We start from the raw sequence: 27486 nt of genomic DNA on the forward strand, positions 1-27486 counted from the left end.
GGCGCTAGTGTCGGCCATATTTCTCCTCCGCTCGCATTGGGCTCTCCTGTCGGCCGTGTTGACGGCGGTTTTTCTGTGCGGCGAACGCGAGGCGTTTGTAATACTCGAACCCTTTTTTTTTGTTTCCCCACCATCGCCACCACAACTGTTCGGCTCGCCGTCCAGGAATGATGAGCGATGAAGAGCGCGACGTGGACATCGAAAGCGACGTGAGTAGAAAAACCCGCGCCTTCCCTCGCGCGCAGCGCACGCCCGATAAGCGAGCGAGCGTGGCCCACAGTTGGTCATGCGGCAGCCTCCGCGGCCGCCGCTACGTTGACGTTAGCCCGCGCGTCTGCTAGCTAAGGTAGCGTTTGGGTCCGCTTTTTTACGTGGGGGTCCGCGGTGGCCCACCCGCGAGCAGCCGGTGGTTTGGACTTGAGCGTTGTTTTTTTTATTCTTCTCCCTCGTCTCTGTTCGTAATGAGGTGGGCTCCACTACTTGGCGTTTCGAGTCTTTTCTTTTTGTTTTCCTTGGCGCTCGGTCGCTAGGCCTAGTGTCCCGTCGGTTCTCCCCCCGTCACCGGTTCGTCGCGCCTACGTGCCCGAGCGGCACACGCATCTACGCGTCCGGGGAAGTCTGCTGGTGCAACGTCCCGCGCCGTAGCTTGGCAGGAGGACGTGACCGCTATTCGTCCGCCGCCGTTCGCATGTGTGGCATGGATGCGGCGGCTGTTCAGCTGTGCGCTGCCGCTCACGTGACTGCAAAATCACGCCGCTACAACCAACACAAACCAACGCTTGCTGCTTTGCACCCATGTCAGTGGTGCTATCGACGGTCTTTTTTTCTTTTTTCTTTATTTCATCGCCCGTGCGAGTAATTTTTGTCCCTGTATTTTCCAACGGCACTTTGAATCTCTCACAACAATTTTACTTGCTTTCTAGCGCGAAGCGACTGTACAATATTTGACGGCAACTTGCGGAGCCTCCATTAAACGTATATCTTGCGTGGCTGTCAGCTGTAGGGAGAGCCTCTTTTTCTTCTTCTTTGCTTCTCGTTCGGCTACATCGGCTCTCGATCCCAGCGGCCTTCAGCGTCTCGTGCGGCGTTGCGTGCTTTCGTTCGAAACGCACCACGGCGTTTCGGTCCTGATAAGCCCGCACCGATTGCAATTAACGACATTGTTTAATTACTTCGATTTCGTAATTCAGTTAATTAGGGCGTTGTGTTAGCTTTCGTCGTTTGCTCTCGTTCGACGATTCGTCGGAGCACAGGACGCTGGCGTTTTTGCGTAACCTAGGTATGTGCCTTCGTGGACTACGTCGCAGCGACGCGTTGAACCGTGTCGTACGCTGTGCACCCCGCTGCCGTTGCGCACTCGTCTATCGAATTTCTCGCCTCGGAGACCCTCGCCAGCCTCTAGCGTTCATGGGCGAAGCGCGCGGCGTTTTTAATTCTGGCAGCCGCCCGCGTTCCTGTAATTAAACCTCATTTGCCAGACGGTAGTCCGCTAGCAGACGCCTACACCCGCTTTCTACGTCATCCCGCGAGTTGCAGACGGCGATGCGTGTGCGGCGGCCGCTTCGAAATTTGCCTTGCCCTTAAAAGAAGGCCTCGAAATGTGCGTCGGGGGGTTGACGCTCCGGATGCAACCGTCTCGGACGTCGGATGTTTGTTGCACGCACGATTATTGCCCGTTGCTCTCTTTTGTGCTCGGCCGTTCTCCGTTGTCGTGAGCCCCGACCACGGCGCGACCCGAACGAAGTAAATAGCGGGGAGCATCCGATCTAGAGAAGCGAGCACGCTGTTGCAATTGGAAGCGTCAACGGTGCTTGAGAGGCTCGGGCACTGGCCCGATCAATATGTGACCCCGCGCCTGCTGTCGACCGAGTTCTAGTATTCTAACGCCTTTTCTTTCTTTTGTTTTTTTTTCTGCGACCATAGCTGGAGGCTCAGCAGCCGGCGCAAATGACGAGCGTGTAGAAACTTGGGCAGTATTTGTTTGTTTGTTAGCCACTAATTATTATGGTTAATGCAATTCTTGGTGATGACAGTGACAGACCAGTCCAAACATTTGCAACCAATTCCCAGCTTCCTCAGTTTTTTTTTTTTTGACAAATTTGACCAGTTGCTATTGGGAACCAGAAAATGATTTGCAGTGTTTGTTTCTGTTAACTGTTAACTCATATGTTCAGTGCATTCCTTCATGACCAGGTTTTTATTGTCAACCTACTCTGAGCTTCAGCGGCTTTTTGTTTTTGCCAAATTTGGCGAGTTGCTATTGGGAATTGGATGATGATCCGGTTGGACCGGTTGAACGTTTTTGCCTTGGCCGTTTCGTGCAATATACAAATAATTTTTGTTGCACTAACTCACTGTGCATGTTTGTGCATCTTCTTTGCATATTTTATCAGCGACGAGTGCATTCTGTTGGGCTTTGCATGCACACATCATGTCCTTGCCTTTGGCATTGTTCTTGGTTTTGCTTTGCCTGATGTCCCTCTTTTTGCAATTGCTATGCAGTGTCTAATTTGTTGAGAATGCTTTGGTAGTGCCTGTCTCGGTCAGCAGCGTAGCCATTCTCATAGCTGCAAGACCACTGTGTGTGTAGTGTTTGCATTATTATTCTTGTACAACGAATTGAAATTTATCACTGCCAATCTTTGTGCAGCCAGTATTAGGTACCAGTGTTTGCAACAGCTGTTCATAGAATGAATTAGGGTCAATGCTGTCATTCTATAACAAATTTCAATTTATCGATGCCAGTCATCTCACAGTCAATGTGTCGGACATGTAGCGTATGTATTCCCACACAGTAATCGTCTGTTGTTGCTCGAGTCCTTTCTCCAACTCAACCTTGTATTTCATCAACTTCCAGACACTACCCGCACTTCGGGTGTTTTCTGGCACACTGTTTTCTATTCAGTATGAAGCCCCACACTGGTGGCTGAAATTAAATAATTCTCTCTCTCTCTCTTCAACATGCTCAAATGTTTGCCCAGTGGTGCCCTCGTTAGAGATTTAGCAACAGCTATGTTTCATCTCACTAGCTTCATTCAATGCAGGGAAGGCAAGGGTTTGTGTCTGCGAATCTGTTGTGTGTTTCAGAGACAAAAGCAGGGGTTGTTTATTGTGCACTACTGGATGTTCCGTGAAGCTTCCATTCATGCGAAGTGGAGGATGATCAGATGCAGACATTAGACTCCCTCCTCCTGGTTCTCTCTTCTTATTGGCTGACGCAGCCCAAAGATTTTACTGGACTGTACCGAGTTGTTCAGATGGAGCATGAGTGTTGTTTTCTGGTGCCACTGTGAGATCGTTCTGTCTTTGGTGGAGTGGCAGTGCTCAATGCAGACATTGGAACGTAGAGGATGGTCGGTGAAACACCGATGAACCAAAGCAAAATAGGATTGCCATATTTGTCGTGCAGACTTTAGCTGGGACAGCCAGGTTTCCGTTCTTGCAAGCAATTCCAGTTGCCAGTACGGCTGTAGCATTTCCCGGATGCAAGGAGGAAATTAAGCCGGGGCAATCAAATTTGGGCCGGGGCAATCATATTTGGCACCCAGGATGCCAGCAAAATAAATGTTTACCAGTTCCATTTATATAAGAGCACCTAAGATACTCCTGATCGGTTGAGTTGTTACCATGTGCAGAAATGACATTGGAGGGTATGTATGACACGCCGGCGATTAGAACTCCAGGTAGTTATTTAAGGTGTCATTGTTCTACTGGTGTACGAGCTGCCGAGTAGCAGGTGATCTTTCAAAGATGTGGTAGGTTTTTTCTTGTCATATAATGTTGGGGGCCATGGAGCTGCCATTTTTCTTCTGATATTTTTTTCATTTTGTATGTGGCACTTCAGCAGAAATACACAAGGTGGAAGTATGAAGTAATGCAACAGTAGTACGAAGCTACCAAAAAAACCCATGCACATTTCAGAGAAAGCAAGCTACGCAGTTGGAGGGGAAAATGTGCTTGAATAAACCTGGGACCAATGCCTTTCCGGGGGCATTCGCTTGCCATCCGAACAAACCAGGAGGCTAGCAGATCGCAGGGCAAGGCTGAATTAATCGACAACTCTTAATGCAGGAACACTCATACATGTAGTGCAGGGCATCTCTTTCCAAGAGGCGAGTAGGTTCTTGGACCACAATTAAAAAAGAAAAGAAAATATTTTTGAGTTGTGGTGCTGAAAATGTGTAGACATGAAATTTTATGTGCTTGCTTCATATATGTTTTCATTTGTCTTGTTTAGTTCAAATTTTATGCAAAATTTCGTTGCCTAGCTTTGCTGAAAAAATTTGCAAAGGAAATCAGTTTCTCAGATTTTGTCAAACAGGGTATCAGTGGCTTCTGCACAATTGTTAGAGTTTAGTACAACCAACTAGATTTCTTTTGTCTGCTCTAGAACAAGAGTTGGAGACTTTGCGACGACACAGTTGCAAATTAACAGTTTTGCAACTCGGGTAGAGAGACACTCTGCCGAACCACCCTAGATCGATTTTGCCAATTAGCCAGGAAGCGAAGCCCCTCATTTACTGTCGTCACCATTGACAGCATCTGTACTGCTCAACTCGTAGTTGTGCCAGTTGCCAACTGTCGTGGTTGGGCATTTGCAACTCTCTGCCCAGTGCTACTTGTCAGTCTTTCTGTCTGCTTACAGGATTCCTCCTTCAAGGATTCCTTCTTGAGTGACGACACGTCCCTTCCTGAGCAGAGGACACCGGTAGATGTATGTTTTTTGGGTTTGCACTCGCCAGTGCACTTGACAGCGCATTGGCAGAACCTACGATGATGGGAAATCAGATCAATCAATTTTGGTGCGGGATAATGGCAAAAATATCCAGGTGCACTTCAGGAATTCCGGTTCATCAAGATTAACCTGGTGCTCCCCATGATGGCCACCATTATAGCCTGGGTTTTGCTTTGAGCATAAACTTTCTAAATCGCCAATGCAGTCACTTAGCTACAACGTCATGGCGAGCTATTGTGTAGTTCAGGACATTTCCTCGTGCACAGACGGCGCAGGCATGGAAATGGACAGCACACGTGTAGACTTTCGTTGGCCTTAGTTTCACAATCACTTTGTGAATGGCCTCACTTTCGCATATTTCACGTGGCTCGGATGCGTTGTCACCGACAGATCGTGCCAAGCACACTGTCTCGGTACAATGCCAAGAACGCGGTCGACCGTACATGCTGGTGTGGAGTAACAAAATCTCATGAAAGTGGTGATCGTACCCCTGAAAAGTGATATCTCAAGAATATGTCCACTAGATTCTCTGCCCACATCCATTTCAAACATTGAACTCAACTTGAAGGTAAAAGCGTTGGTTGGGTGCCTGGCTACTTTGCATGTCTGCATCGCTAGGCTCTTATGCAAGCGTGTGTGTGTGTGTGTGTGTGTGTGTGTGTGTGTGTGTGTGTGTGTGTGTGTGTGTGTGTGTGTGTGTTAGGTGACCTGCATGCACGGAGGACAGTGTAGACCAGATGGGAAGGCTTTCTCTTGCAGTTTTTTCTCTGCATGATGTTCAGCTTCTTTTTTTTTTTTCCCTGCATGGTGTTCAGCTTCTTTTTTTCCATGTGTGTGCATGCATCTGAATGAGTGTCGCACATTGGTGGCCTGCCCCTCTGCCTTTTGTAAATGCTTACCTGTCATGTGTGATATCACCTGCATCATCAACAGACATCAACCTGTGTTTTTGCGCGTTTCCCTCCAATTTTATGCCTGCAGGCGGACAAGAGGGCGCACCACAACGCGCTGGAACGAAGACGAAGGGACCACATCAAGTTCAGCTTCACCAGCCTACGTGACGCCGTGCCCTCTCTACAAGGGGAGAAGGTGAGTTGTGGACTGACTCATTTCTTAATTGTGTGCTGTTCTGTTAAAGCTGGTTGCATTCAAACCAGCTAGTTCCTTCTGGTTGGTCATTTTATGAAGCGTGTAACTTCACTAAAAACAAAATTGTAAACTACACCTATTGCGACATCTAAAGTGGATAAAAATTGATATATTAAAGGTGCTCTTAAATCTCCCCTTAAAATGTCAAATGGTTTGTGAATAGGACTTCAACAAAAATGCTGTAAACACTAACAACTTCACGTAAAATGCGAACTAATATTTGGTTACTTCGAATGCTCTGGCAAGTGCAACTTTTTTGTCTCAAGCTGTGGCAGTTAAATATGTAGTGCTCCAATTTAACTTGTCAATTTTCAGTAATTTCTTTCTTAATTTGATCCACTTGGCAGAATGCCAACTTTTTTAACATGACTTCACTAACAGGAAATAGAGAAGGGGCTTCAGTTTTGGGTGGCAGCAGCTATGATGAACACAATGCACCAGTTTTATTAACATCTTGCCATTGGTTTCTGTTTTCTTATTAGACTACATGCCACAACTTCTGTGTGCATCACATATATGAATAGTGGTGACTGCACATTTATGCGAGACCAGTGCGACTGTATTAGCTTGTAGAAGTGCATGTGCTGTAGGGTATGCTTGTTGAACATGCAGAAATCCTTAATTAGCCACCCCATCAGACAATGGATTGAGCCAGTCCTGACGGTAGTGAGCACGTCTGGTTACAAATGATCACGAGAAAGAGGCCAAGACCAAAGCACTTCTATATGCAGGACTAGGCACGCGTAACACTGTCATTGGGCAATGAATGGAACGCATTGGCCAGCCTAGACACACGCGGGCAATGAGTGCAGCTGTCCTGTAGGCATCCGTGGGTGTCTGCCAGCCATTCACTCGTTTTGATGGTCTCCCATCAATAGCAGCTTCGGGTTCTTCGTGCCGTGTTCACAGACTGCGGTGGCCGATGAGACCTACTATCTGCAGTGGCAATTTGTCGCATCGGATAGTAATCCTTTCGCCACACCTTGTGAAAAAGCATCCAGTATTGTTTCCAGTGAAAAGCCAAGCCTTTTCACTTCGTGAAGAGATGCACTTATGAGTGAATTCAACCTCCTTTGCAATGAATTGAATCTGTCATTATCAGGAGAACAAGCCCAATGTTCCCCAAAAAATTCCACCGCTGTGTCTTCAAGTTCGGTATGAACAGCTTAGCGCTTGTGGTATGAAGTGTTCAGTGAAAGTTTACTGTTTCACTTTCTGTTTGTGGAAAGTAGTAAGTTCAGTGCCACCATGCTCCTGTTAGTTTTCGCGTATCCTATCGCATAGTTTCCGAATCCAGCGCTAAGGTCAAGCCAAGACCAGAAATTTTGCACCCCGAGGCATTATCAAGACGTGTTTGCTGAGAATTTGCAATGTTTTGCAACAGCAACAACAAAAAAGGGCGACACGTTATCTGGCTCATTTTTCCCTTGTCCCATAGTGGCCAGACAACAATTTAAATTGTGCCAAAGACCACTAATAAGTCGAGGGGGCACGTTTCCAGAAATGTCTTCTGAGAGAAACCCTATATATTCCACTTTTGCGGTAGTTTGCGCAGCATCAGTGGAGGAATACAATCCTAACAATCTTGCATCATTAAAAATGACAAGTCATATTTGTACCATTTTTCGAATAAAGAAAGAAAAGCCCTTAGGGTGTTTGTAGCCCGAAACGCTACATATTCGATGAAGCTTCACAAACTGTAAAAGAAGTGAAATAGCAATCTCGCTATCAATCGACAGGCCATTCTAAGCATGTTCAACAAGCACCTTCATTGTCAGCTGTTCTCTCTAACGTGTGCAGTTTCATTTCAAAGTGCGACATTATTTCAAATATCATCTTCCGCCAGCAACCTACTAATCTTGACGGAAACATGGCCAAACAGCGACATCTGTGATAGTGAAGTCCTTGCCGACTTGCCTAATTTCCGTGTCTTCCGCGAGGATCGCCCGGATAGGAGGGGGGGGGGGGGGTACTGATTGCAACCAGACATGAACTATCATGTACAACCATTAATGTTTCATCAGACATAGAAATGTTATGGGTCTTATGTCACGCTTCACCTCAGTCAGTTTTGATTGGCGTTTGCTACAGGCCTCCTAACAGTCCGGATTTTCCCACAAAACTGAATAATGCAATAAACGAAATTAAAACGAAGCCTCCAAACACCTGTACTCTCTTAGTTGGAGACTTCAAGTTCTCGAGTATTGATTGGCATAATCTAACTACCGCAGGTAATAGAGATGCTAACAAATTTCTTGATGTTTGCCTTAATTTTAATCCTTTTCTGATTGTATCAGAGCGAACCCGTGTAACTGAGGACTGCGCTAACATACTCAACCTGATATTAACAGATAATCCGGAATATGTTCATTCCATCGCACGTATACCAAGTGTCAGTGATCACCAAGTCATACAAGTCGACTTCACGATTAAACCATTTTCATGGACAACAAGCAAATGTACCATCCGACTTTATGATAAAGGAAACTATACTGCCATAAATAATGAACTTCGCATTCCAAGCATAAATATAAAAACTAACCCCCTAAACCCTTGGTTCACAAATACACTCAAACGTCTTGAAAACAAAAAGAAGTGTCTTTTCCGTTCAGCCAAGTTGCGGCCTAGTCAGAACGCTTGGGACAGCTGAAAAAACGTACCTACAAAATATTCGAGAAGCCAAACACTCTTTCATTATGACCTGCCTAACATGTTGTCTACTAACCCCCGTAGGTTCTGGCAAGTCATTAATCCCCAGAATACATGTACAATTTCCCTCACCGATGCATCAAGCAAAACTATCTGTGAATCCGAATGCGCCAACATTTTTAACGCAGCTGTTTCATCCGCGTTTACTAATGAAACCGATCCGGCTGTTTCTCCAAACCCTGCAATTATTCAGGAGACAATGCCTGGACTTGTATTTTCTTCAGAGGGGATTTTGTCCCTAATAGAAACGGGGGATTAACAGGGATTTCATCCTCTGCTGGCATTGACAACATCAATGCTAAGATACTGTAGAACACCAAAGATACATGTTCATCTCTGTTGTGCTTGTTATTCACTCAGTCACTCCTCACAGGCCAACTGCCCAAAGACTGGAAACAAGGGAAGGTCGTTCCAGTCTACAAATCAGGTAACAAGAACGCACCTCTAAATTACCGTCCCATTTCTCTAACTAGTATTCCCTGCAAAATCATGGAACACGTCATCTATACTCGCATCATGGCATTTCTCGACTAACTTTTTCAATCCTGCCCAGCACGGGTTTCGCCGCGGTTACTCCTGCGAGACACAGCTTGCCGCTTTCTAACACCATCTGCACTCTAACCTTGATTGTAATCTTCAGTCTGACGTAATATTTTTAGATTTTGCTAAAGCCTTTGATAAAGTACCCCATAAACGCCCTCTCATAAATCTTTCCCACTTAAATTTTCACCCTAATATACTGAAGTGAATTGAAGAATTCTTGACTAAGCGTTCACAATTCGTCACCATTAATAATAGGAATTCTAAGTCAGTCTCTGTAACATCAGGCGTCCCTCAGCGATCCGTTCTCGGCCCGCTACTTTTGCTAATATATGTACATGATTTACCATTAAACGTAACATCTAGTGTACGTATGTTCGCGGACGATCGTGTGATATTTTGTGCTATTACTTCCACCGCTGACCAATCTTCTCTTCAAAGTGATCTTAATGCTGTCCAGGACTGGTGTAACGTGTGGCTAATGGAACTTAACCCGCCTAAGTGTAAATATTTCTCCATTCACCATCGCCGCAATTCTCTCGTATTTCCTTACGTAATCTCTGAAGTTCCGGTAGAAATAGTTCATTTGTGCAAGTATTTAGGAGTAACACTTTCGAGCTATCTTTCCTGGAATTCTCATGTTACTAACCGAATATCATCCGCGAACAGGACGTTAGGATTTCTAAAATGCCATCGACATCATGCTCCTTAACATGTAAAATTATTAGCCTACAAATCATTGGTCAGGTCAAAACTAGAATTTGCATCGCCTATTTGGAATCCTCATCAAGCATACCTAATCAGTGATCTTTAATCTGTACAAAATTGCGCCGCTCGTTTCATCCACTCGTCATATTTCTTTGATATCAGCGTTTGCTCCTTGCAAACTGCATCCGCCTTATCCTCCTTATCGCTCCGTCGTCGCATTGCCAGCCTATCTTTATTTCACAAATTCTTTCATAGCCCTCTGCGCATCCCACCTTATATCCTTCCCCCTTCATGCATATCTCATCACACCAGCCATCAGCTACAGGTTGCCCGTCCGCGCTCATGCACTGTCACGTTTCCAAATTCGTTTTTTTCCTCGCACAGCTGCAGACTGGAACGGCCTTCCTAACGACATTGCTGTTATTATGTGCCCATCGATGTTCGTCGAAAATGTAAAAAAACTTCCTGTTATTGTGACTATGTATTTTTATTCTTGCCACCCCCTTATGTAACGCTCCATTTATTGGGGCCTTCAAGGTTTACATAAAGTGAAATGAAATATAAGAAGTGAGCAGGCTTCACGTGGCCATAGAACATGTGCGAGATGGTTCTCACTGATGCGTGCTGCCTGTTGCCTTCCCTCGCAGGCATCGCGGGCTCAGATCCTAAAGAAGGCGGCAGACTATATCCAGTCCATGCGGCGCAAGAACACCGCACATCTGCAGGACATTGAGGACCTCAAGCGACAGAACAAGCTCCTCGAGGAACAAAGTACTGATTGCTCTCGCATGCTTGCCTTGTAACTGCAGTAGCATTTCTCTGTGTGCCTTCACCCCCTCTTCTGAATATGGCTAGCTGTCTGGCCTCGAAAGCTGCACAGGAGTAAGTGTAGGAAGAAAGAAAGGAAAAAAAAAAGTACAGGCGAGCACTTGTCATCGGATCCTCTGGTGAAAAACCAGCTGCTTCGAAAATAAGTACTATTGCGGTTGATGTGCTCATTCAGGGTAGCCCAGTAGCTGGCAGCAGTTGGCATGTTTCAAAGTGCGTGTCGTCATTGACAACTGAGGAAGCCTTGCCGACCGTGTCCCTGAACACAATTCCTTGGCAGAGCACGAAGCAGGGCAGATACCCTGGTCTGAAATTGTAGTGGTCAAGGAAAAAAGTGTTCTCTTCCTCAGAAAGCGGGAGAGCTGTCTACTAGTTCAAACTCTCTGCATCTTTGCCTCACTGAACCACTTCAGGAGAGCCTCATCAATGCCACCATACACTGATTTCTAGAGGTGCCTTATTGTTATATAGGGGCGCATTGTAAAACCTTTCTTTTGCAGCGGGGGAGAGTGGAGTTCATGTTAATAATTTTGACAGAGCAGTTTTTTTCTAGCTGCATCACAGTTCCGTGCACCTCGGTTAATGTCGCCTATCACAATCTTTGTTGAAAGTTCCATGGCCCTGTGTTTTGCAGTCGACGATGAGAAGTGTGGCGCAGGGTTCGCTGTGTAATGAACATCACAGCACAGGACTGAGGCCGTTTGCTGATTAGGTCGCCGAAAGTAACACGCTCAGAAACGGTGAAACTGAGGCAAACGCTGCTAACTGTGTGGCTGCGCAGAAAGGGACGAGAAAGGGAGGAACATGAGTTGAGCACATGTGAGCCGTTACAGAAGCCATACTAGACACTGCCCAGCAGTTGAGGAGAAGCTGCATCTTGTGCAAGTTGGGACGGATTTCTGTGCAATTTTCTAGAATTGTCACGATGGAGACATGTGCAGAGAAAAATTCGCGCACGAGAACCACCACCCAACTGTTCAATAACAAGGGGGCAACAGATATCATTTCCTCACACATGCACTATTACACCTGCAGTCCTTTTTCTGTCTGGAAACATAGCTACCTAGGCTGAATATCTACAGCTCCAGCCACTCAATGCTGAAACCTAGGTGGTTTGGTTTGCCTTAGGGTGGTGGTTCTCTTGGATGCGTTTATGTATTGTTTGAGGGTCAACTTCAACCACACTGGGCAGGTGGTCTTCGCTCTGACAGAAACTTCCCCCTGCACGGTGGGAAAACCACCTCCTGGCTGCAGCAAAATGAAAAGGCTCTTTTGAGTCTGTTGCATCCTTTCCGGCACACTTGGTGCGCGTTTTGTGGCCTCTAGAAACTCTACCGACTATCAAGTATATCTGAGGGATGTGTATCCTTGTCCACGACATATGAAGAAAAATAAGACATTTGAATTAAGTGCCCGGTGGTAGGATTGAACCTTAATTTCCGAGCACAACAGCCTGATGCTTTAACCATTAGGCCAAAATCGCATGTACACGTCTGTCATGCTGAGGGCAGTTGGATCTTTGAGATGATCGGCGCGTTCGTCACATGTGCGGCACGGTTGCATGCATAAGTTTCCTTTGCACCATAGATGTAGGAATGAAATGGGAAAATTTGTAGCATTTTATTAACTACTTCACAAAAGGTTTGCTTCACATGGATTCCAAGATGTCAATTGGATCTGCCTAATCAATTTTTTTTTTGTTGGCATGTAAATACAGTTGAACCCACTTATAACAGTACTCAAGTGCCACGAAAATTCCATTGTTATAACCGATAATTGTTATAACCGGGTTGCATGAAAAAAATCTGCTGCTGATTGTGTTCACTCGTTTAAACTGCTTCCTGGGCGCTCTGATCGCGTGTAACAAGCTGTGGCTGTCGGCGTTAAAGAATGGCACTGCTTTAACAACTGCAAAGAGGGATCACGGGTGGCAAGCGATATGTGAGCACTGCCGAGCACCGCTTTGGTGGCCCCAAAAGGGGCCTTAAAGAATTGTGAGAAGACTGCCGCAGCAGCCTGTCAGCTTGAGAAATCCAGAAGAAACGCTGAGGCGAGATTTCCACAAGCATCTCGCCACATACTTCTCGCTGGCTTGCATGAGAAAGCCCTATGTCCGTCATTCTTGCATGCTTTACGCAAAGCTTGCTGACATCTTTCTCCAAGGCACCCACGTGCTCCACGTAGTGCAGTGGAAGGTTCCTCGCAAAAACGAAGCCTCGGAGGGACTAAATCATCTGCCAGCCCTCCTGCGTTGGGCTGCTAAGCACGAGGTCGCGGGATCAAATCCCGGCCACGGCGGCCACATTTCGATGGGGGCGAAATACGAAAACACCCGTGTACTTAGATTTAGGTGCACGTTAAAGAACTCCAGATGGTCCAAATTTCTGGAGTCCCCCACTACGGCGTGCCTCATAATCAGAAAGTGGTTTTGGCATGTAAAACTCTAGCCCTGCTGAGAGGACAATGTTGAGGCACCGCGTCATCGCTGCCGTCGTCACCGTCGCTATCTGACACATGCATGTTCGCGACAATCGCCTCATCAGTTAGAAGCACGTAGTTTCCAAATCTATAGCCGTGCTCTTTCTTTTCATCGGCAACGTCGTGCATTGCCGATGATCAGTGGGCATATCGGCCATCTTTTCAGCGGAAAGTCAAACGAGGCTAAGAAACCGCATGGCCAGAAATGATTTTGACGCAAAAACGACGAACGGGAGCGATTAAGCTGCTGGCAGAAGTGCGCTGAATGAGGAGCCAGCAAGCAACATGCGAGCAAGCTGGGAGCAGAGCAGTTGGCACAGTCCATTCGTGTTTTGGAGGGTGGGGCAGTGCAGAGCTATGGGCGCAGCCTATTCGTGTTCGGAGGGGTGGAAGGACGACGGTAGAGAGGCACGCGGAGATGGCTGGAAAATGGGCACACGGCGGCTGTTGGTGGTGGTAAACTTGAGCAGCGGCCCATCGTATAGCAGCTTGAATCTTTCTCTTTTTTTGTGTGTGTTTTTCTTTCCAAGGATTTCGCATTTCACTACCTTTCGGCTCGCACACCCAGCAGCTAGACTTCATCGTTATAACCGATAATGCGGCATCGAGGCATTGTAGTAAGGGGGTTATTTGACCATGGAAAACATACAAAAGTCGACGGTGCAGCATCTTCTCATTGTTATAACCGACATATTAAAACCGGTAGCATTATAGGTGGGTTCGACTGTAAGCATACTTGTCCCATTTCCCGACACCGTTCTTAAATTTCAAAGTTGTGTACTAACTGTTTGGCACAACGACAACTTTCTTAAAGTCAGTCCCATAATGTGCAAAAGTTTTGATATGGCAGAACAGTGAACAACGTTTGATGAACAGAGCCTTCTGCTAGCGCCTCCTCATTTTAAATTTGCGTGTTTTGTTACTCTAGTTGTGAATTTACTACCCCCATGTCGAATATATTTCTATTCTGCTAAAAGTTTGCTATCCAGATGTGCAACAAAGACAAATGTCATTTTCTATATGCATTTTTAAAATTTTTTGTCGACACTTAGAGGGTCAAGTTCTCTCAGTTTGGTGTCAGCTTATAGATCAGCTGCAGTGCATAGGATCAGTCAATCGTAGCTCTCGAGGTGTGGTATTATATGTAGTAAGTCCTGTACTGTTTTATCCTGTATTGGTTGGAGCAAACATTCACAGATGCGCAGAGCAATTTTCCATCGCGAAAAAGAAACTTTTATTTAATGTGAAGGCAAAGTTCCTTGTTGATGAGAGGAGAAAGAGAGATGCAGCTATTTCTTCTTCCTCTTTGCTATCCTACTTTTCACATTTTACTGCTGGTTTCATTCAAGTTCTTTCATGTCGGCGCTGCTTTGTAGGTAAGCTGTAGTGTGGTGTGAGAAAATCGTATCGACCCGCTATGGGGGTGGCGCATTGGCTTCAACAGTGCAGGACTTTGATCCTGTGGTTCGGGATCAAATCCTGACGACAGCGGCCAAATTTCAGCAAGAGCGAAATGCAAAAACGCCCACGTGCCATGCATTGGGGCATGTTAAAAGAACCTACTATGGTGTGCCTCATAATTGTATATGATTTTGGCTCGTAAAACCCCAGACTTCAGTAATAATAACAATTATTATTATTATTAATTTAGAAAATTATTGCAGCTAGCGGCATGACCTCGCTGTCATGGCGCATCATTCTTCTCTGTTCGAGCATCGGCAGAATGGCAGAGAGGTAGAGCCGCCCATTGCCGGTCTTGAGGGACTGGAATTCAAATCCATGCGAGGCACTGCTCATATTTTTTTATCAATTTTTTTATAAACTCATTGCAAAGCGCTTTGGAATTCCTGCAATGATCACTGGCTGCAGCAGCTGACATCATAACGACTAGGGGAGTCAGCTCATGAAAACTATATTGCTGTAAAGTGAAAGTGGACAAAGAGAACTTGCTGCATGTGGAAGCTAAACTCGTAACCTCTGCTATGGAGCTGCTGTGGTGGCATTCTTCCCGTACACCGTCTTGGGTGTTTGTGTGCATGTAATGGACACAAATGGCCTTGGGAGTGTTAGCCAGCGTCACTCACACTGGTGGACATGGAAGATGCTGTAAGAGCCTGGTTTTAAAGTTCAGTTCACATTTGTAAAGCTAATGTCCTCTGATTGGTTGCTGCATTTTTTTTTTATTGAACAGGTGTCCTTTCAATGCCTGCTGCTGCACATTGAATCTTGTGCCTGATTTGTTGGCACTCAACATAGCTGACCTCCCTCCATATTTATTTATTTATTTACCCTCAAGGCCAATGACATTACAGATGGGAGTGGGGAAAAAATACAATCATAAGTAGAACAACGAGGTACAGTGAGTTACAATAGCAATTTCAAACAACAGGCATGAACTTAAACAGTGGCGGTCAGTGTCTTGCGAAAACCTTGGTTATCAATGATTGATGCAATGTCAGCAGGAAGGTGGTTCCACTCGATTGCTGTGCGTAGAAGAAAAGATTCTGAAAAAGTGTTTGTTTTACAAAATGGAATACCTACCTTAATTAAGGCGATGATCTATGCGATGAGACATGTATTGCGGTGATGTAATAAATTTGTCGCGAAGAACGGTATGGTAGTATATGTTGTGAAATAAATTCAAGCGGCTAAGTTTTCGTCGTGTGGCTAGAGACGGAAGGGAAAGGCTGGCTTTCATTGTTGTTATTCTAGCAGTGCGATTGTAGTTACAGAGAATGAAATGACTCGAGTTATTCTGAACAAGTTCTAGGGCAGTGATTAATTTTACATGCGTAGGATCCCAGAAAGAGGCAGCCTATTCAAGCTTTGGTCAAATTAATGTTTTGTAAAGTGTTAGTTTAACTAAAGAGGGAACAGTGGAAAAGTTGCGATGTGAGTATCCTAGCATGCGGTTATCATTGTTAATAATGTTTTCCATGTGCACTGTCCAATTTAGATTACATGATATATGAACACCTAAGTATTCATAAGATGTGACAGATTCTAGTGGAACGTTGTTCAAAAGATAAATAAGAGGACTGCTAGTGTTTCAGGCGACACGCGTAATCTTGCATTTCTGTACGTTTAGTTCCGTTCGCCATGTTTTACACCATTTAGATACACCAACTATGTTGGATTTGAGAGTGTTGGTATCCCTATCTGTATTAATATTGACTGGGTCAGCTGCCTTGTCAAGTTGACAAGCCTGATCTGATGTGGTAGTCCAGGGAGGCCACAAGTTTGTATGGTTTCTGTGTTGTGGAATCTTCTTGGGCACATTTGTGGTTTCCTGGTAGTTAGTACCCATTGGCTGAAACGCCTGACAGCTCGGCTGGTTCTGTAACCTTCCGAGGGCTTGATGATGGTTATGTAGCCTGCAAGGGACCTTCCGTGACATGTTTGTCGTGCTTTGTGTGGCCTTGGAGGCCGAGCAGCACTATAATCCAGTGCAGTGTGATCTAGGACATTGCCTCCCTGCTATAGCTGTTTGCATAAAGAGACCCTGCAAGCTTTCCGATTTTCCTCACAGGAGTAGAGCAGGCAAGACACAGTAGTGAGCCACGGTGGTGCAACAAAATGCAATACCACAGATTTTCCAACGCTTTTCCTCTCCAGCTAATCAAAAAATTTTCAAATTAATTTCGTCATATGATACATGGAAAATTATATCTGCGTTTTAAGCATGATATGCATTGGTTTTATTTGAAAACAGTATAAAGAGGCATCTCATACATTGAGTCAACTTGAACATGTTTTCTTTTCCTTCTTTTCCTTTCTTCCCTTTTTTTTTCCTAATAGGCTGATTGTAGTAGCCACAGCTGTGAGGCAGGCTTCCAAAGTTACTTGTTTGGGTACTTGTCTTGTGTGATGACATTTGTAAAACCCATCCACTGCCCGTCCTGGGCCCTCAGTGCTACAATACTGTAGGGACTTGAGAACTGTCTGCAGCCGTGTCATAGTCATAATGACTGTGATGTGCAAAGCCTTTGCCGCGACTGTTTTTGTTGTTTTATTTCTATTCTTGCCATACAAATTATCAGACACTGACTGAACCCATAGCCAGAGGCTAGTGTGGGGTTCAGATACAAAAATACACGATGGCAATGACACAACACTTGTGTAAAATAGAAAGCCCAAAATCACGGCGAAAGACCAGAGTACACTATACAATGAGGAGAAAATAATACAATATGCATTTTACAGGAGAATGAATAAAGATCTGTAATGAACAACGCTGTACAACAAACACAAACCGCGAACGACTATCAAATAAGGCTCAAAAAGTATGTTCTTAATGCTTTATTAGTTGCGTGGGACTGTTTTATTTCTGGGGGTAAAGCATTCCAAACCTTGGCTCCTGAAAACTGCACCAATCTTTCACTGTAGATGTTATTATTCGGTGGCAGATTAAAGTTACTATGTGTGAGGTTTCTCGTGAGTCGAGAAGGAGAGCGAAACAGGGAGGCATTGAAAGGTTGGTTATATTTTACTATGTTGTTTACACACAGCGCTATCTTTAAAGACCGCAAAAGATCGAAAGGAAGGATATTTAATAACTGGAAAATTGGTTTACTTGGTTCAGTATACTTGCTTTGTGTTATAATTCGGACAGCCCGTTTTTGTAATCGCCGGATAGGATCAAGGTAAGTGTTGTATGTTAAACCCCATGATTCTACACAGTATGTTAGATGACTGTTAATAAGGGTAAAATAAAGGGTACGCAGTGTATGTGTGTTAAAATAATCACGGGCCTGTAATAAGGCATAACAGCCAGAAGCCAACTTTGAACAGACTGCGCTAATCTGATTTTTCCAGTGAAGATGTTCATCTAGAATGACACCAAGATACTTAAATGAGTGTGTTCGCTCTAGTGAGTGGCCGTTAATGAAAATGTCAATTTGGAAGCTGTCAATGACTTTTGCTCGTGAACTAAATACCATATATTTGGTTTTGCTTGAATTAATCGTTAGCTTGTTGGTAAAAAACCAGCGTGTAATTTTTTCCAATTCAGCGTTTGTCTTTGCTTCTAGATCCTCATGGTTGTCTGCTGTCACTATGATCGCAGTGTCATCAGCATACATTAAAATATCACAGCAACTTAGGACCTTCGGCAAATCATTCAAGTATAACGAAAATAACATGGGCCCTAAAACGGATCCTTGAGGAACCCCGGTCTGTAAATATTTAAGTGATGATATGATGTTATTGATAACTACAGCTTGTTGACGGTTTTCGATGTAACTGGAAAGTAAGCTGTAGGCTTCACCGCGAAATCCATAGTGGTTTAATTTGTTGAGCATAATAGCGTGATCCACAGTATCAAACGCTTTCTTTAAATCAACAAATACAACAGCGGCCAGTTTGTTTTCATGTAATGCTGTGTTAATTAATTGAGTCAGGCTTAGGACTGCAGATGCCGTTGAATGATGTTTTCGAAATCCATGTTGCTGTTGACAGAGTAGGTTATATTTTTCTAAGAATTTGCAAATATTACTGGATAAAATCTTTTCGTAAATATTATTAATAACACTTAGGACAGAAATGGGTCTGTAGCTTGACGGGTTGGATCGGTCTCCATCTTTGTATACTGGGACAACTTTGGCAATCTTTAGTACAGAGGGGTACTTTGCTCATTTTAATGAATGATTAAAAAGTTTGCATAAGATGGGGACTAAGATATCAGTGTTTTCCTTAAGTATGCGTGGGTAAATACCGTCCAGTCCGGCAGATTTATTGCCTGGTAAGCTGAGAATAATGGATGTAATTTCCTGGGGTTCGATTTCAAACATTACAAAAGTATTGAGAACTGTATTGGATGCAGCATTTTGTTGTGATTCGGGAAGTTGAGCAGCTAATGATGGGCCGATATTGGTGAAAAAGGAATTAAATCTTTCTGTAGTATTGTGATCTATTTCTTCTGGGAGAACACGGCGGAAACTGGCTTTGCCAGCAACTTCGTTTATTATTTTCCAGACCTTTTGTGAATTGCCAGAAGCCTGTTCAACGAGACGCATGTAATATGCTTTTTTTCGTGCCCTCATCATCGACACGGATCTATTGCGCAGATTCTTAAATTGTTTGGAATAGTAAACATTATCCTTGTGTTGCTTCCACTTACGATACCATGAATCCTTCTCTTTTAGAACGGCGAGGATTGGCTCAGTCATCCAAGGGCATAGTGGTGCTTCGTAAGAGCGAACACTAATATTTCTGCTGCAGGTAGTAACCATTTGTGAAAGCGTGTCTATTAGGTTATTAAACTCTGTATCGACGTCATCATGGTATATTACACTGGGGTCAATGGCCAATAGATTTTCTCGCAGTAGGGCATAATCTATTTTAGATACATACTTCTTAATCTCACGCTCTGGTTTTATGTCAATGTCAGCAGCAACAAAAAGTGGGAGGTGATCGGAGATGGGTTCGCTGTAAACCCCAGCGCGTATCCCAGTCGGTATATTTGTTAATGCATGATCAATAATAGATGAAGAAGAGGTAGTTACACGCGTCGGTGTATTAATCATATTTCGGAAATTGTACGATGTTAACAGGTTCATGTAATCTTTGTGGCATTCAGCACTTGTATCAATGTTAAAATCGCCAACAATAATTATGCCTTCCGAGTGTGTAGAAAGCGTTTCAAGAATTCCTTCGAGTTTATCAAGAAAGGAGGAAAGGCACGAGTTTGGTGGACGGTAAATAACTCCAACAGTGAATGAATGGGGCAGTTTTATGAACAGTGTTTCTATGTCTGCATGACTGAGGGTGACTGGCGCCAAAGACGAGAAAGGTAGACCATTTTTGAGAAAAAAGGCAACACCACTACCGCGGTTTTTTGATTCTCTCGGATGAGATATCATAACATAGCCAGGAAGCATAACTTTCTCATCTTTTTGCAGCCAGGTTTCTGTAAGTGCTACAATATCAAAAGATTGGGAATATCTTGTCAAGGAAGCCACTAGAAGGTTCAGGTTCTTCCTCAGACTGCGGATATTAGAGTAAAATATTGATGTGTTTTTGTCGCTGCTTAACAGGTCATCTTCATCTATGGCCAAAGACATTGTAAGAGTGTACAAGTACTAAAACACAAGAGCATTGGTAATCAAACAATTTTTCCCAGGTCATCTTCACAGGTTATGTGCATTACCCTCGAGCTTTCCGTTTTTCTCATCAAGATTTTGCCTTCAGAGACCCATGCGAACTTCCAGCCTCTGGCACGCTTTATGCCAATAGCTTTGCCGAGCAAAACCTTTTTTTCTGGACATAAATGTTCGTTGACAAAAACGGGATCGTTCTCTGGGAAGCCAAGCACGGAAGTATTTAGCCTGTTCTTTTTCGCAGCTTGCAATATTTTGTCACGTGGGGACCTTGACTTAAACTTCACAATTACATTGGGAGGTCCCTTCGACTTGGTTGGAACACGATGTACAGCGTCGATTTCCTCAGGAGAAAGCTTAACTTGTAGGTAAGAAGTTATCTGTGTCATCATGCTACCGAGGTCCTCGTTATCAGATTCAGGGATACCTTTCAATTCAATGTTATTCCTTCTGCTGTATTGCTTCAGTTCAACCAATTCTGTTTTTAATTCCTTCACTTCATTCGTCAGCTTCTTATTTTCTTGCTGAATTTCCAGATTGTTCTTCTTTACTTCTGCGAGTTCAATCCTCATCGTTTTAACTTCTGTTCTGAAGCCCTCAAAGGCAGTGTTCATGAAACCCATTGATTCCTTTACTGCTGCTATTTCAGTGTGTACAGCGTCGCTAGATGAGTTCAACTTGTTTACGGTAACCTTAATTTCAGTCATGGCCTCCATAAATTTGGAAGTCATTTCTATCAGAACCTTAGTAACTTCTTTAATGTTTTTGGGAGCCTCGTCTGCGAGTGTCTTGGCAAAATTGTCAAGTTGCGTAGCCTCGTCGTCCCCCATTTTAAGAAGTTTTCCACAAACGCGTCACAGGCAACAAGAGGTACCAGAGCAGTGCAGCAACCGTAAAATGCAAGGAAATAAACTTTCACACGAATGTGTGTGCGCCCACCTGCATAGGTGCAACAATACGGTTAGCAGTCGCACAGACGGCTGCCAGCACCGCTCTGATGTGTCCGTGGCTGTCGCTGGCTCCTTTTATAGGGTTGCTTGAGGGGCGTCGAAAGCCTTCCGCGCAGGCGCGAATTTCTTGGCTGATTGCTTGCACAGATCACTCTGCGGCCACGCTCCGGAATGTATCGTTGGGGCTGCGTTGGATAAGATGGTCCTGCGCCGCTCGATGGAACCGCGTCAAAATGCCTGCATAGGTGCAACAATACGGTTAGCAGTCGCACAGACGGCTGCCAGCACCGCTCTGATTGTTGTGCTGACTGCTCTGCAGCAAAGCCACTGAGGGTTTGTAGCTGTCCTTGAAACCCTTGAGTATCAAGGTGTCATTTAAGAGATGAGAAGGCACTTGAATTTTAAAACATGGCTTCCAAGACATGCTTTTAGGACCTGCAGTTGCTTCCGGCGCCTGCAGTGCACAATAGCTTGGTCTTCAAGGTTGTTTTCCATCGTCTGAGGGAGCTGTAGCCGAGGGGTGCATAGAAGACACGACCAACTGTCCAAGGCGTATAAAAATCTTCTGAATTTAATTTTCAGCTAGTCTTAGTGGATTTTGTTTGTGCGTGTAGCAATAAAATTGGTGCAGACCGAGAGTCAAGCCAATCAAACCCATTTAGCAGCTTTATGGTGGGTAGTCATCTTGTTTGTGATGGCTCTTTCCTAGCTGAGCCTTTTAAGGTACTCTTTTTTTTTTTCTGTGACATCAGTCATGAACTCAAAATCTGGGCTTGCTGTTCTGTAGTCATCAATCGTGTAGTCACTTCTTTGGCTTCACTTTCTCCATGTGGTGAAGAAAGATATTATGCAGATCTCTCATAATGTGGGAACCGATATAATGTGAAGCATTTTGAAGGTAGCTGGTCACCCAGCTTCATTTAGGGTTCCACAAAGCATTACTAGGTGGACCAGTGGAGTTGTGTGTGACGAAGGTAGCAAAACAACGATGCAACGACAAGAGCATGACAACGATGGCATGACAAGTAACTTTTCTGTACTCTGGCGGCTTCAACCTAGTTTCAACCTAGTTCAGTGCCAAAGGTGTTGCAATGTTGCACAGCATCTATATAGCTCTCGCCCCTGTGAGGAAAGGGGAGGTTCTGTGTTATGACTCAGTGGTGGCGCTGATGTAGAACCGTTTCTGTCAACATGGTCTCACAGCCTAGCAGCTATCACAGCTCCACCTGTCTTTGGGCAGAGTCATCAGAAAAGGGGCACTGCAAAAGACTCATCACCATTACCTTGAGGTGGTGCCATAGTTCTTGCAAGATGTTCTCACGCACTAGGTAGCCCTGATGGCGCCATAAATCGACTGCTTTTGGTAGTTTAAGTGGTAGTGGACAGGACGTGGCAGTGCCTCCATTGCAAGCCTGAATCTGTTAGTGAAAACCATGAAGAAGGCAGGCTGATAGTACTTGGCTTAATTTGCACCTCAGTGGTTCCCTACAGTTTTCTATAGGCTATAAATATTGCTGGCCAATAGGGGAGGGGAAATGCCATCAAGATTGGGCTCAACTGCCTCCTGTCATCCGCCCATCATGCAGCAATGACTCCCTGCTCCAAATGCCAGTGGTTCATTCCTCTGGTATCAGCCTCAAACAAGGTACTGTAGCCTGCAGAGTTCGTTCGTTCTCTTGACTGCCTCTGCTGCTGCGCCAAAGTTGTTTGGGCAACACCAACAGTTCTTGGGCTCTTTCGTTTTTGCAGCCCAGTGGTACCCGGCTTAAGGACTTACTGGGGCACTGTCTGCCGCCAGCACCTGAATGACATGCAAAGTTGGATCATGTTCGGAGCATGCTTCGACTGTGCCGAGCACTGTTTGCATCATATGCCGATGGAGCTTGGCCGATTGTAGCAATTATTCTTACGTGGGACGGTATTTTGTTTTCATTTGGTTGCTTTGTACACTGTATGAGAAAATCCCGCATTTTTTTCGTGTCCTTTTGTCAAACTTTACTGTGCATACCGTCTGCTCTGCAACTGTACTCTGCAGAAATGGATGGATGCAGTAGCTTCTCTGGAACGTGAACACCGTTGAAAAAGACTTGTGGTTCACTTTTAAAGCAGAGATATAGCATTTCGCAAAATCAAGGGACTTGACCCCTCAAGAGTGATGCATTTGGATGAAGGAAAGGACGCACACTTGAAATCGGCATGGTAAAGGACAACACAGAAAACACAGGAGGAACGCTGAGCTACCAATGCAGCATTGTCCTGTGTCCCCTTCGTGTTGCCGTCATCTTCGATGCCTTGCTTTCTACCCTGTGGAAAGGACTCTTGCTACTGTAGTGTGCTGGAAGGCAGTTCATGCAGTATTGCCGGGTAAATGTTTCAGCATTTATCTGGCTTGAACACTTCCAATGACGTTCAAGACCTCTTTGCTGGTATGATGTTCCACTGACCACAGGAGCACACGTGTGCTCCTTCGTCGGTCCAGTTAGGTCATTGTATTTGCCCGTTTACTGTTACGTGCTTTTTGACGTCTGCGTAACTTCGGTGACGTGAGGTTCTGTGACACCTTCCTGTTTAACCCTTAGCAGCAACACCCAGGATTAGTCTGAAAATATATATATTTTTCAAACTTTGTTCAGGCTGCCATAGCGCAAAGTTCTGTCTGTTATCCTTCATTCTTCTTTCATTTCTTGCAAATAGGCAGCGGACAGCCACAGGAAGTCGTGAGTTGTTTCTCAGCATTGAGTGACAAGGCGGATGAGACTAAATTTAGTTTTCTGTTTTTGATACAGCAAATGTCAAGAAAGGAAATAAAAACGGCAGGACTGTGATGGGTGCTTACTGGTCGTGTTTTCACGCTGGAGAAATGGCTAATTTTATGGAGTGTTAGTACCATGCCGTTATGAGCATTCATTGTTTGATTTGCTGTTTTTCTTTTTAAAAAAGAAGGCATGCTGAGGGCTGTTCCTATTCTACAACAGGAAACTCCCAGAGCATCGTAGTCCACATGTCGTGAACACAGACCTTGCGCAAGACGTTGCCATCCGGCACCGCGACTTCGAATCTTTAGCCTAACATGTTCAGGATGCGGAATGAAAACTTGGGCCAGTTATAAACAGCAGAGCGCAGTCTCTTTTTACACCCAAGAGCACAAACACGGACCAAAACAAGCATGCATCATGGAATTCCCTGCATACCCCGGGAGCTATGGGGTGAACCCCTCAATACTAAATAATGTATGTAGTAGTGTCAAGGCGTGGAGAGGACTGAGTTCAAGGGTCCCAAAGCACCGTTCTTGCTGCTAATTCTCTAAACGGTAATTTTGGATGAGGGACAAACTTCCTTGATAAAATTATAGGATGCCTCCTAAACTGCACAGTAATGTTAACTGCAAGCTGTATGAGCACTAGGGACTGAGAAATAGAGGCATTGTCATGTGATCGACACAAAAACAGCATCATCAGCGCTTCCAGCGGTTGCATTGGAGCCAAATAACGAGCATTCATTTGGTTTTGTAAGCGCTGCTTCTTTTTTCTTGCTGACTGAATAAGCATTCTACTGCATTAAAGGGGAGGCTGGTTTTAGGGCTTCCCTTTGATAGGATTGATAGGAACAAGCTGTAAATTTCTTGGCTAAAAAGCCACCGACTGCTGCCTACGTCAGTAGCGGTGTCGGAAGTCAGCTTGGTGACTGTAAATTCTGGTTTTCAGTGTCTGAACGTCGCCGTCATTCCTGCCTTGCAGTCCGGGCGCTGGAGAAGACCAAGGTGGCCGGCGGTGGTGGCTACTCGACTGCCCCCATGCTCGATGCCATGAACATCAAGGGGGACTCAATCTCCGCCTTCGATGGGGGCTCCGGGTCCGAGAGCTCCGACGACACGGACAACTCCTCCCGAGGCTCGCGGAAAAAGCTGAAGTCCAGCCCGGGCTCAACGCCTCTGCACCTTTGAGGAAGGCACCGGCGTTGTTCCATCAGTTGCTTTGCCGTCGAGCAAGCGACGAGCCCTCAAAGAAGGCCTGCCCGGATGCAACTGCGTCGATGTTGAGCCAGATGCCCTCTCCCTCTTGCCCTTACATGCCTGTTACTATTTTTTTTCTTCCTCGATAACTGTTCCCTCTATCAAGAGGGGCTGAAAATGCAAGTGGAAGCATGGGGGCTTTTGTGGGGGGAGGGTGTGAGGACGTTTTTAGATGTTATTTATATCTCGCGTGTGATTTTATTTTTTTTCTGCCCCCTTCATTGTGCCCATGTTGTGTGGCTTTTTCATACTTGTACCTGTAAGCGGGCACAAACGATTACGTACGACCGGGCGAGTCCTCGCCAGACGCTGCCTGCCCTTGGCCCTGGCTTTCTTAGGGGAGTGCTTGGCTAGTTTTGGCTCGCAGCTATTACAGCGGAATTAGGGCCCGTTCTCTCCTGATATGGGTGTGGATTACGTTCTTTGTTCTCTCCTCTGCCTTCTTAGTGATGAATGGGAAGCTTTCTTGAAATGGCATTTGTATGTGTGGGACGGTTGTGATGCTCCGCTTGTGGTCTATGCTTGGCGACTGTTGAGGGATGCCTGCTGACATGTCGAGTTAAAGGTGGTAGGGAAGCACGAGATGAGTGGCGTTGGCGATGATAGCTTGTCCTTTGATTGCCGCATGCTTTTGGCAGTGCACTGTTCTTCCTAGGAATGCGGTCTGCCAGTATGTTTCGGGTGAATTGACGACTCGTTTGGAGGTGGGATGCAAGGCGAATGAGTCAGGCTTGGCACTTAAAACGAAAGTGATAATTGATGACAATGGGATTTTCTGCATGTATTGAGCAGGGCTTTGAGCCGGGGCCAGAACTTGACATATTTAAAATCGGCCCATTGCTCGTTTTTAGATTTTGACTTCTCTCACTCTCAACTGCTGATGACGAGGTACAGTTATGGTCACTTGCGAATTTTCAAATGTATTGGTTGCGAAACTTGAGTGTCTGGAAGTCTACTATGAGGCAGGAGAACGTAAGTTCAGAGAAGTTGTGTAAAGAAAAGAAATGTTCTGCCCAGGTGCCTGGGGGTAAAAAAAAAAATATCTTAAGCACCCAGGGCCTGCTGAAGGTCACGTGCTCATCGGTGTAATAGTGTCCCTTTGTGTGTTTGGAGCAAGTCTTGTTCATAAGTTGATTGTTTATTTGTACAACTCGAAGCCCACTTAATGTAAGGAGGCGTCCTGTGCTTTGTTGGTAAACTTGTGGTCTCCAGACGTTGCAAAATTTTGAGCCTTGCTGTGGCAAAAACTTTTTTTTTTTTGCCTTTTCTCCAATTTATTTTTGCAGTTGTGTACATGCAGTTTTTGTTGAAATGCACGTATGATCAAAAAACTTTTCTTGTTCTGTGCTTTTGGAGGGTTTCCTCTCCCACTTGAGTGCAAAAACTGCTTTTCATATGCTTTTTTTCCTTTTCTTTTAGTAATTTCTTTTATATTAAGCAATATTATGGCCCCCTTTCATCAGTGTTGCCTCAACTGACGAAAATAACAACTTGTAGCTCACCGAAAGGCATCTTTCCATTGGAAAGAGGAATGCAGTAAAAAGCCACCGGGCCACATGAAACTGCCAGTGTCATCTTTTCTGCTGGCTTTTCATTAAGTACAGATCGCTAAGAGCAGCTGAACGCTAACCACTAAAGAATTGCAGGCCTTGCTCACACGTCTGCGTGCATGCCGTCTCCAATGTGTAAGTGCTGCCGCTTTCCAAACACGTGTAGCCAAGTGGCTCCTCGTGGGGTGGAAGTGATCTGAATGCAAAGCCAGTGCGAGGGGTCTGTAATGCAACTCTGCATTGTCATGTTGCCCTCCTTCCTCAGCAATAAGAAGCCCTTGGGAGCTTCTGTTTGGCTCGGGAACTAGAACATAGGTCTCCAAAGACCCCTTCTGTTTAACAGCCCTCTTGTTATCATCGGCACTGACGCGAGAACCATTCCCCTGCCTTCTAAAGAGTGGCACAAGCCACTGTTTTCTTTTTTGTTGTTGTGTACCTAATTCAGTTGCGAACGTGGCCAGCCTCTGCCCGTCGATACGTTATCACTGCCTTCCTGCAAGCACAAGCAAAGGGCGCCGGATTGGCGTTAACTGGACACAATGAATTTGAGCGTCATCGATTTTTTTTAATTATTATTTCAGTGTTATAGATCATGCAATGCACTAAGTGTACCCAAATGTGCCGTGTCCATTTCCTCAAGCCAATAAACTGTGGTCTGTACATAAATTCTGTGGCCCATCCTGTGTGCATCATTCATTCACAAGTAAACGGGAGCAAAGTACTCTGCTGC

The 27486-nt window shown here is 45.0% G+C and overlaps 1 protein-coding gene across 7 annotated transcripts; it reads left to right on the top strand.

Annotated features, from left to right (window-relative positions):
• Positions 1-27422, top strand: Max (MYC associated factor X). 7 transcript variants are annotated; one of them, XM_055072488.2, is made up of 6 exons: positions 1-209; positions 4646-4714; positions 5717-5824; positions 8967-9020; positions 10489-10612; positions 24899-27422. In XM_055072488.2, the coding sequence occupies exons 1-6, from the start codon at positions 168-170 to the stop codon at positions 25135-25137; spliced, it is 636 nt and encodes a 211-aa protein (XP_054928463.1). In that variant the 5' UTR covers positions 1-167; the 3' UTR covers positions 25138-27422. The 7 variants fall into 7 exon arrangements, with proteins under 7 accessions (XP_054928463.1, XP_054928464.1, XP_054928465.1 ...); XM_055072489.1 differs by having other exon boundaries at positions 3-209; positions 24932-27422; XM_055072490.2 differs by lacking the exon at positions 4646-4714 and having other exon boundaries at positions 4-209.
• The last annotated feature ends 64 nt before the right edge of the window (positions 27423-27486 follow it).

Source organism: Dermacentor andersoni, chromosome 7, assembly GCF_023375885.2.
Source record: "Dermacentor andersoni chromosome 7, qqDerAnde1_hic_scaffold, whole genome shotgun sequence".
In the NCBI taxonomy this organism is placed as follows: Eukaryota; Metazoa; Arthropoda; class Arachnida; order Ixodida; family Ixodidae; genus Dermacentor; species Dermacentor andersoni.

Coding starts and splice junctions, on each gene's coding strand:
- Max (XM_055072488.2), top strand. CDS start 168: ATGATGAGCGATGAAGAGCGCGACGTGGACATCGAAAGCGAC. Junction 4,715..5,716: donor AGCAGAGGACACCGGTAGAT/GTATGTTTTTTG, acceptor TTATGCCTGCAG/GCGGACAAGAGGGCGCACCA. Junction 9,021..10,488: donor CGTTCCAGTCTACAAATCAG/GTAACAAGAACG, acceptor CTTCCCTCGCAG/GCATCGCGGGCTCAGATCCT.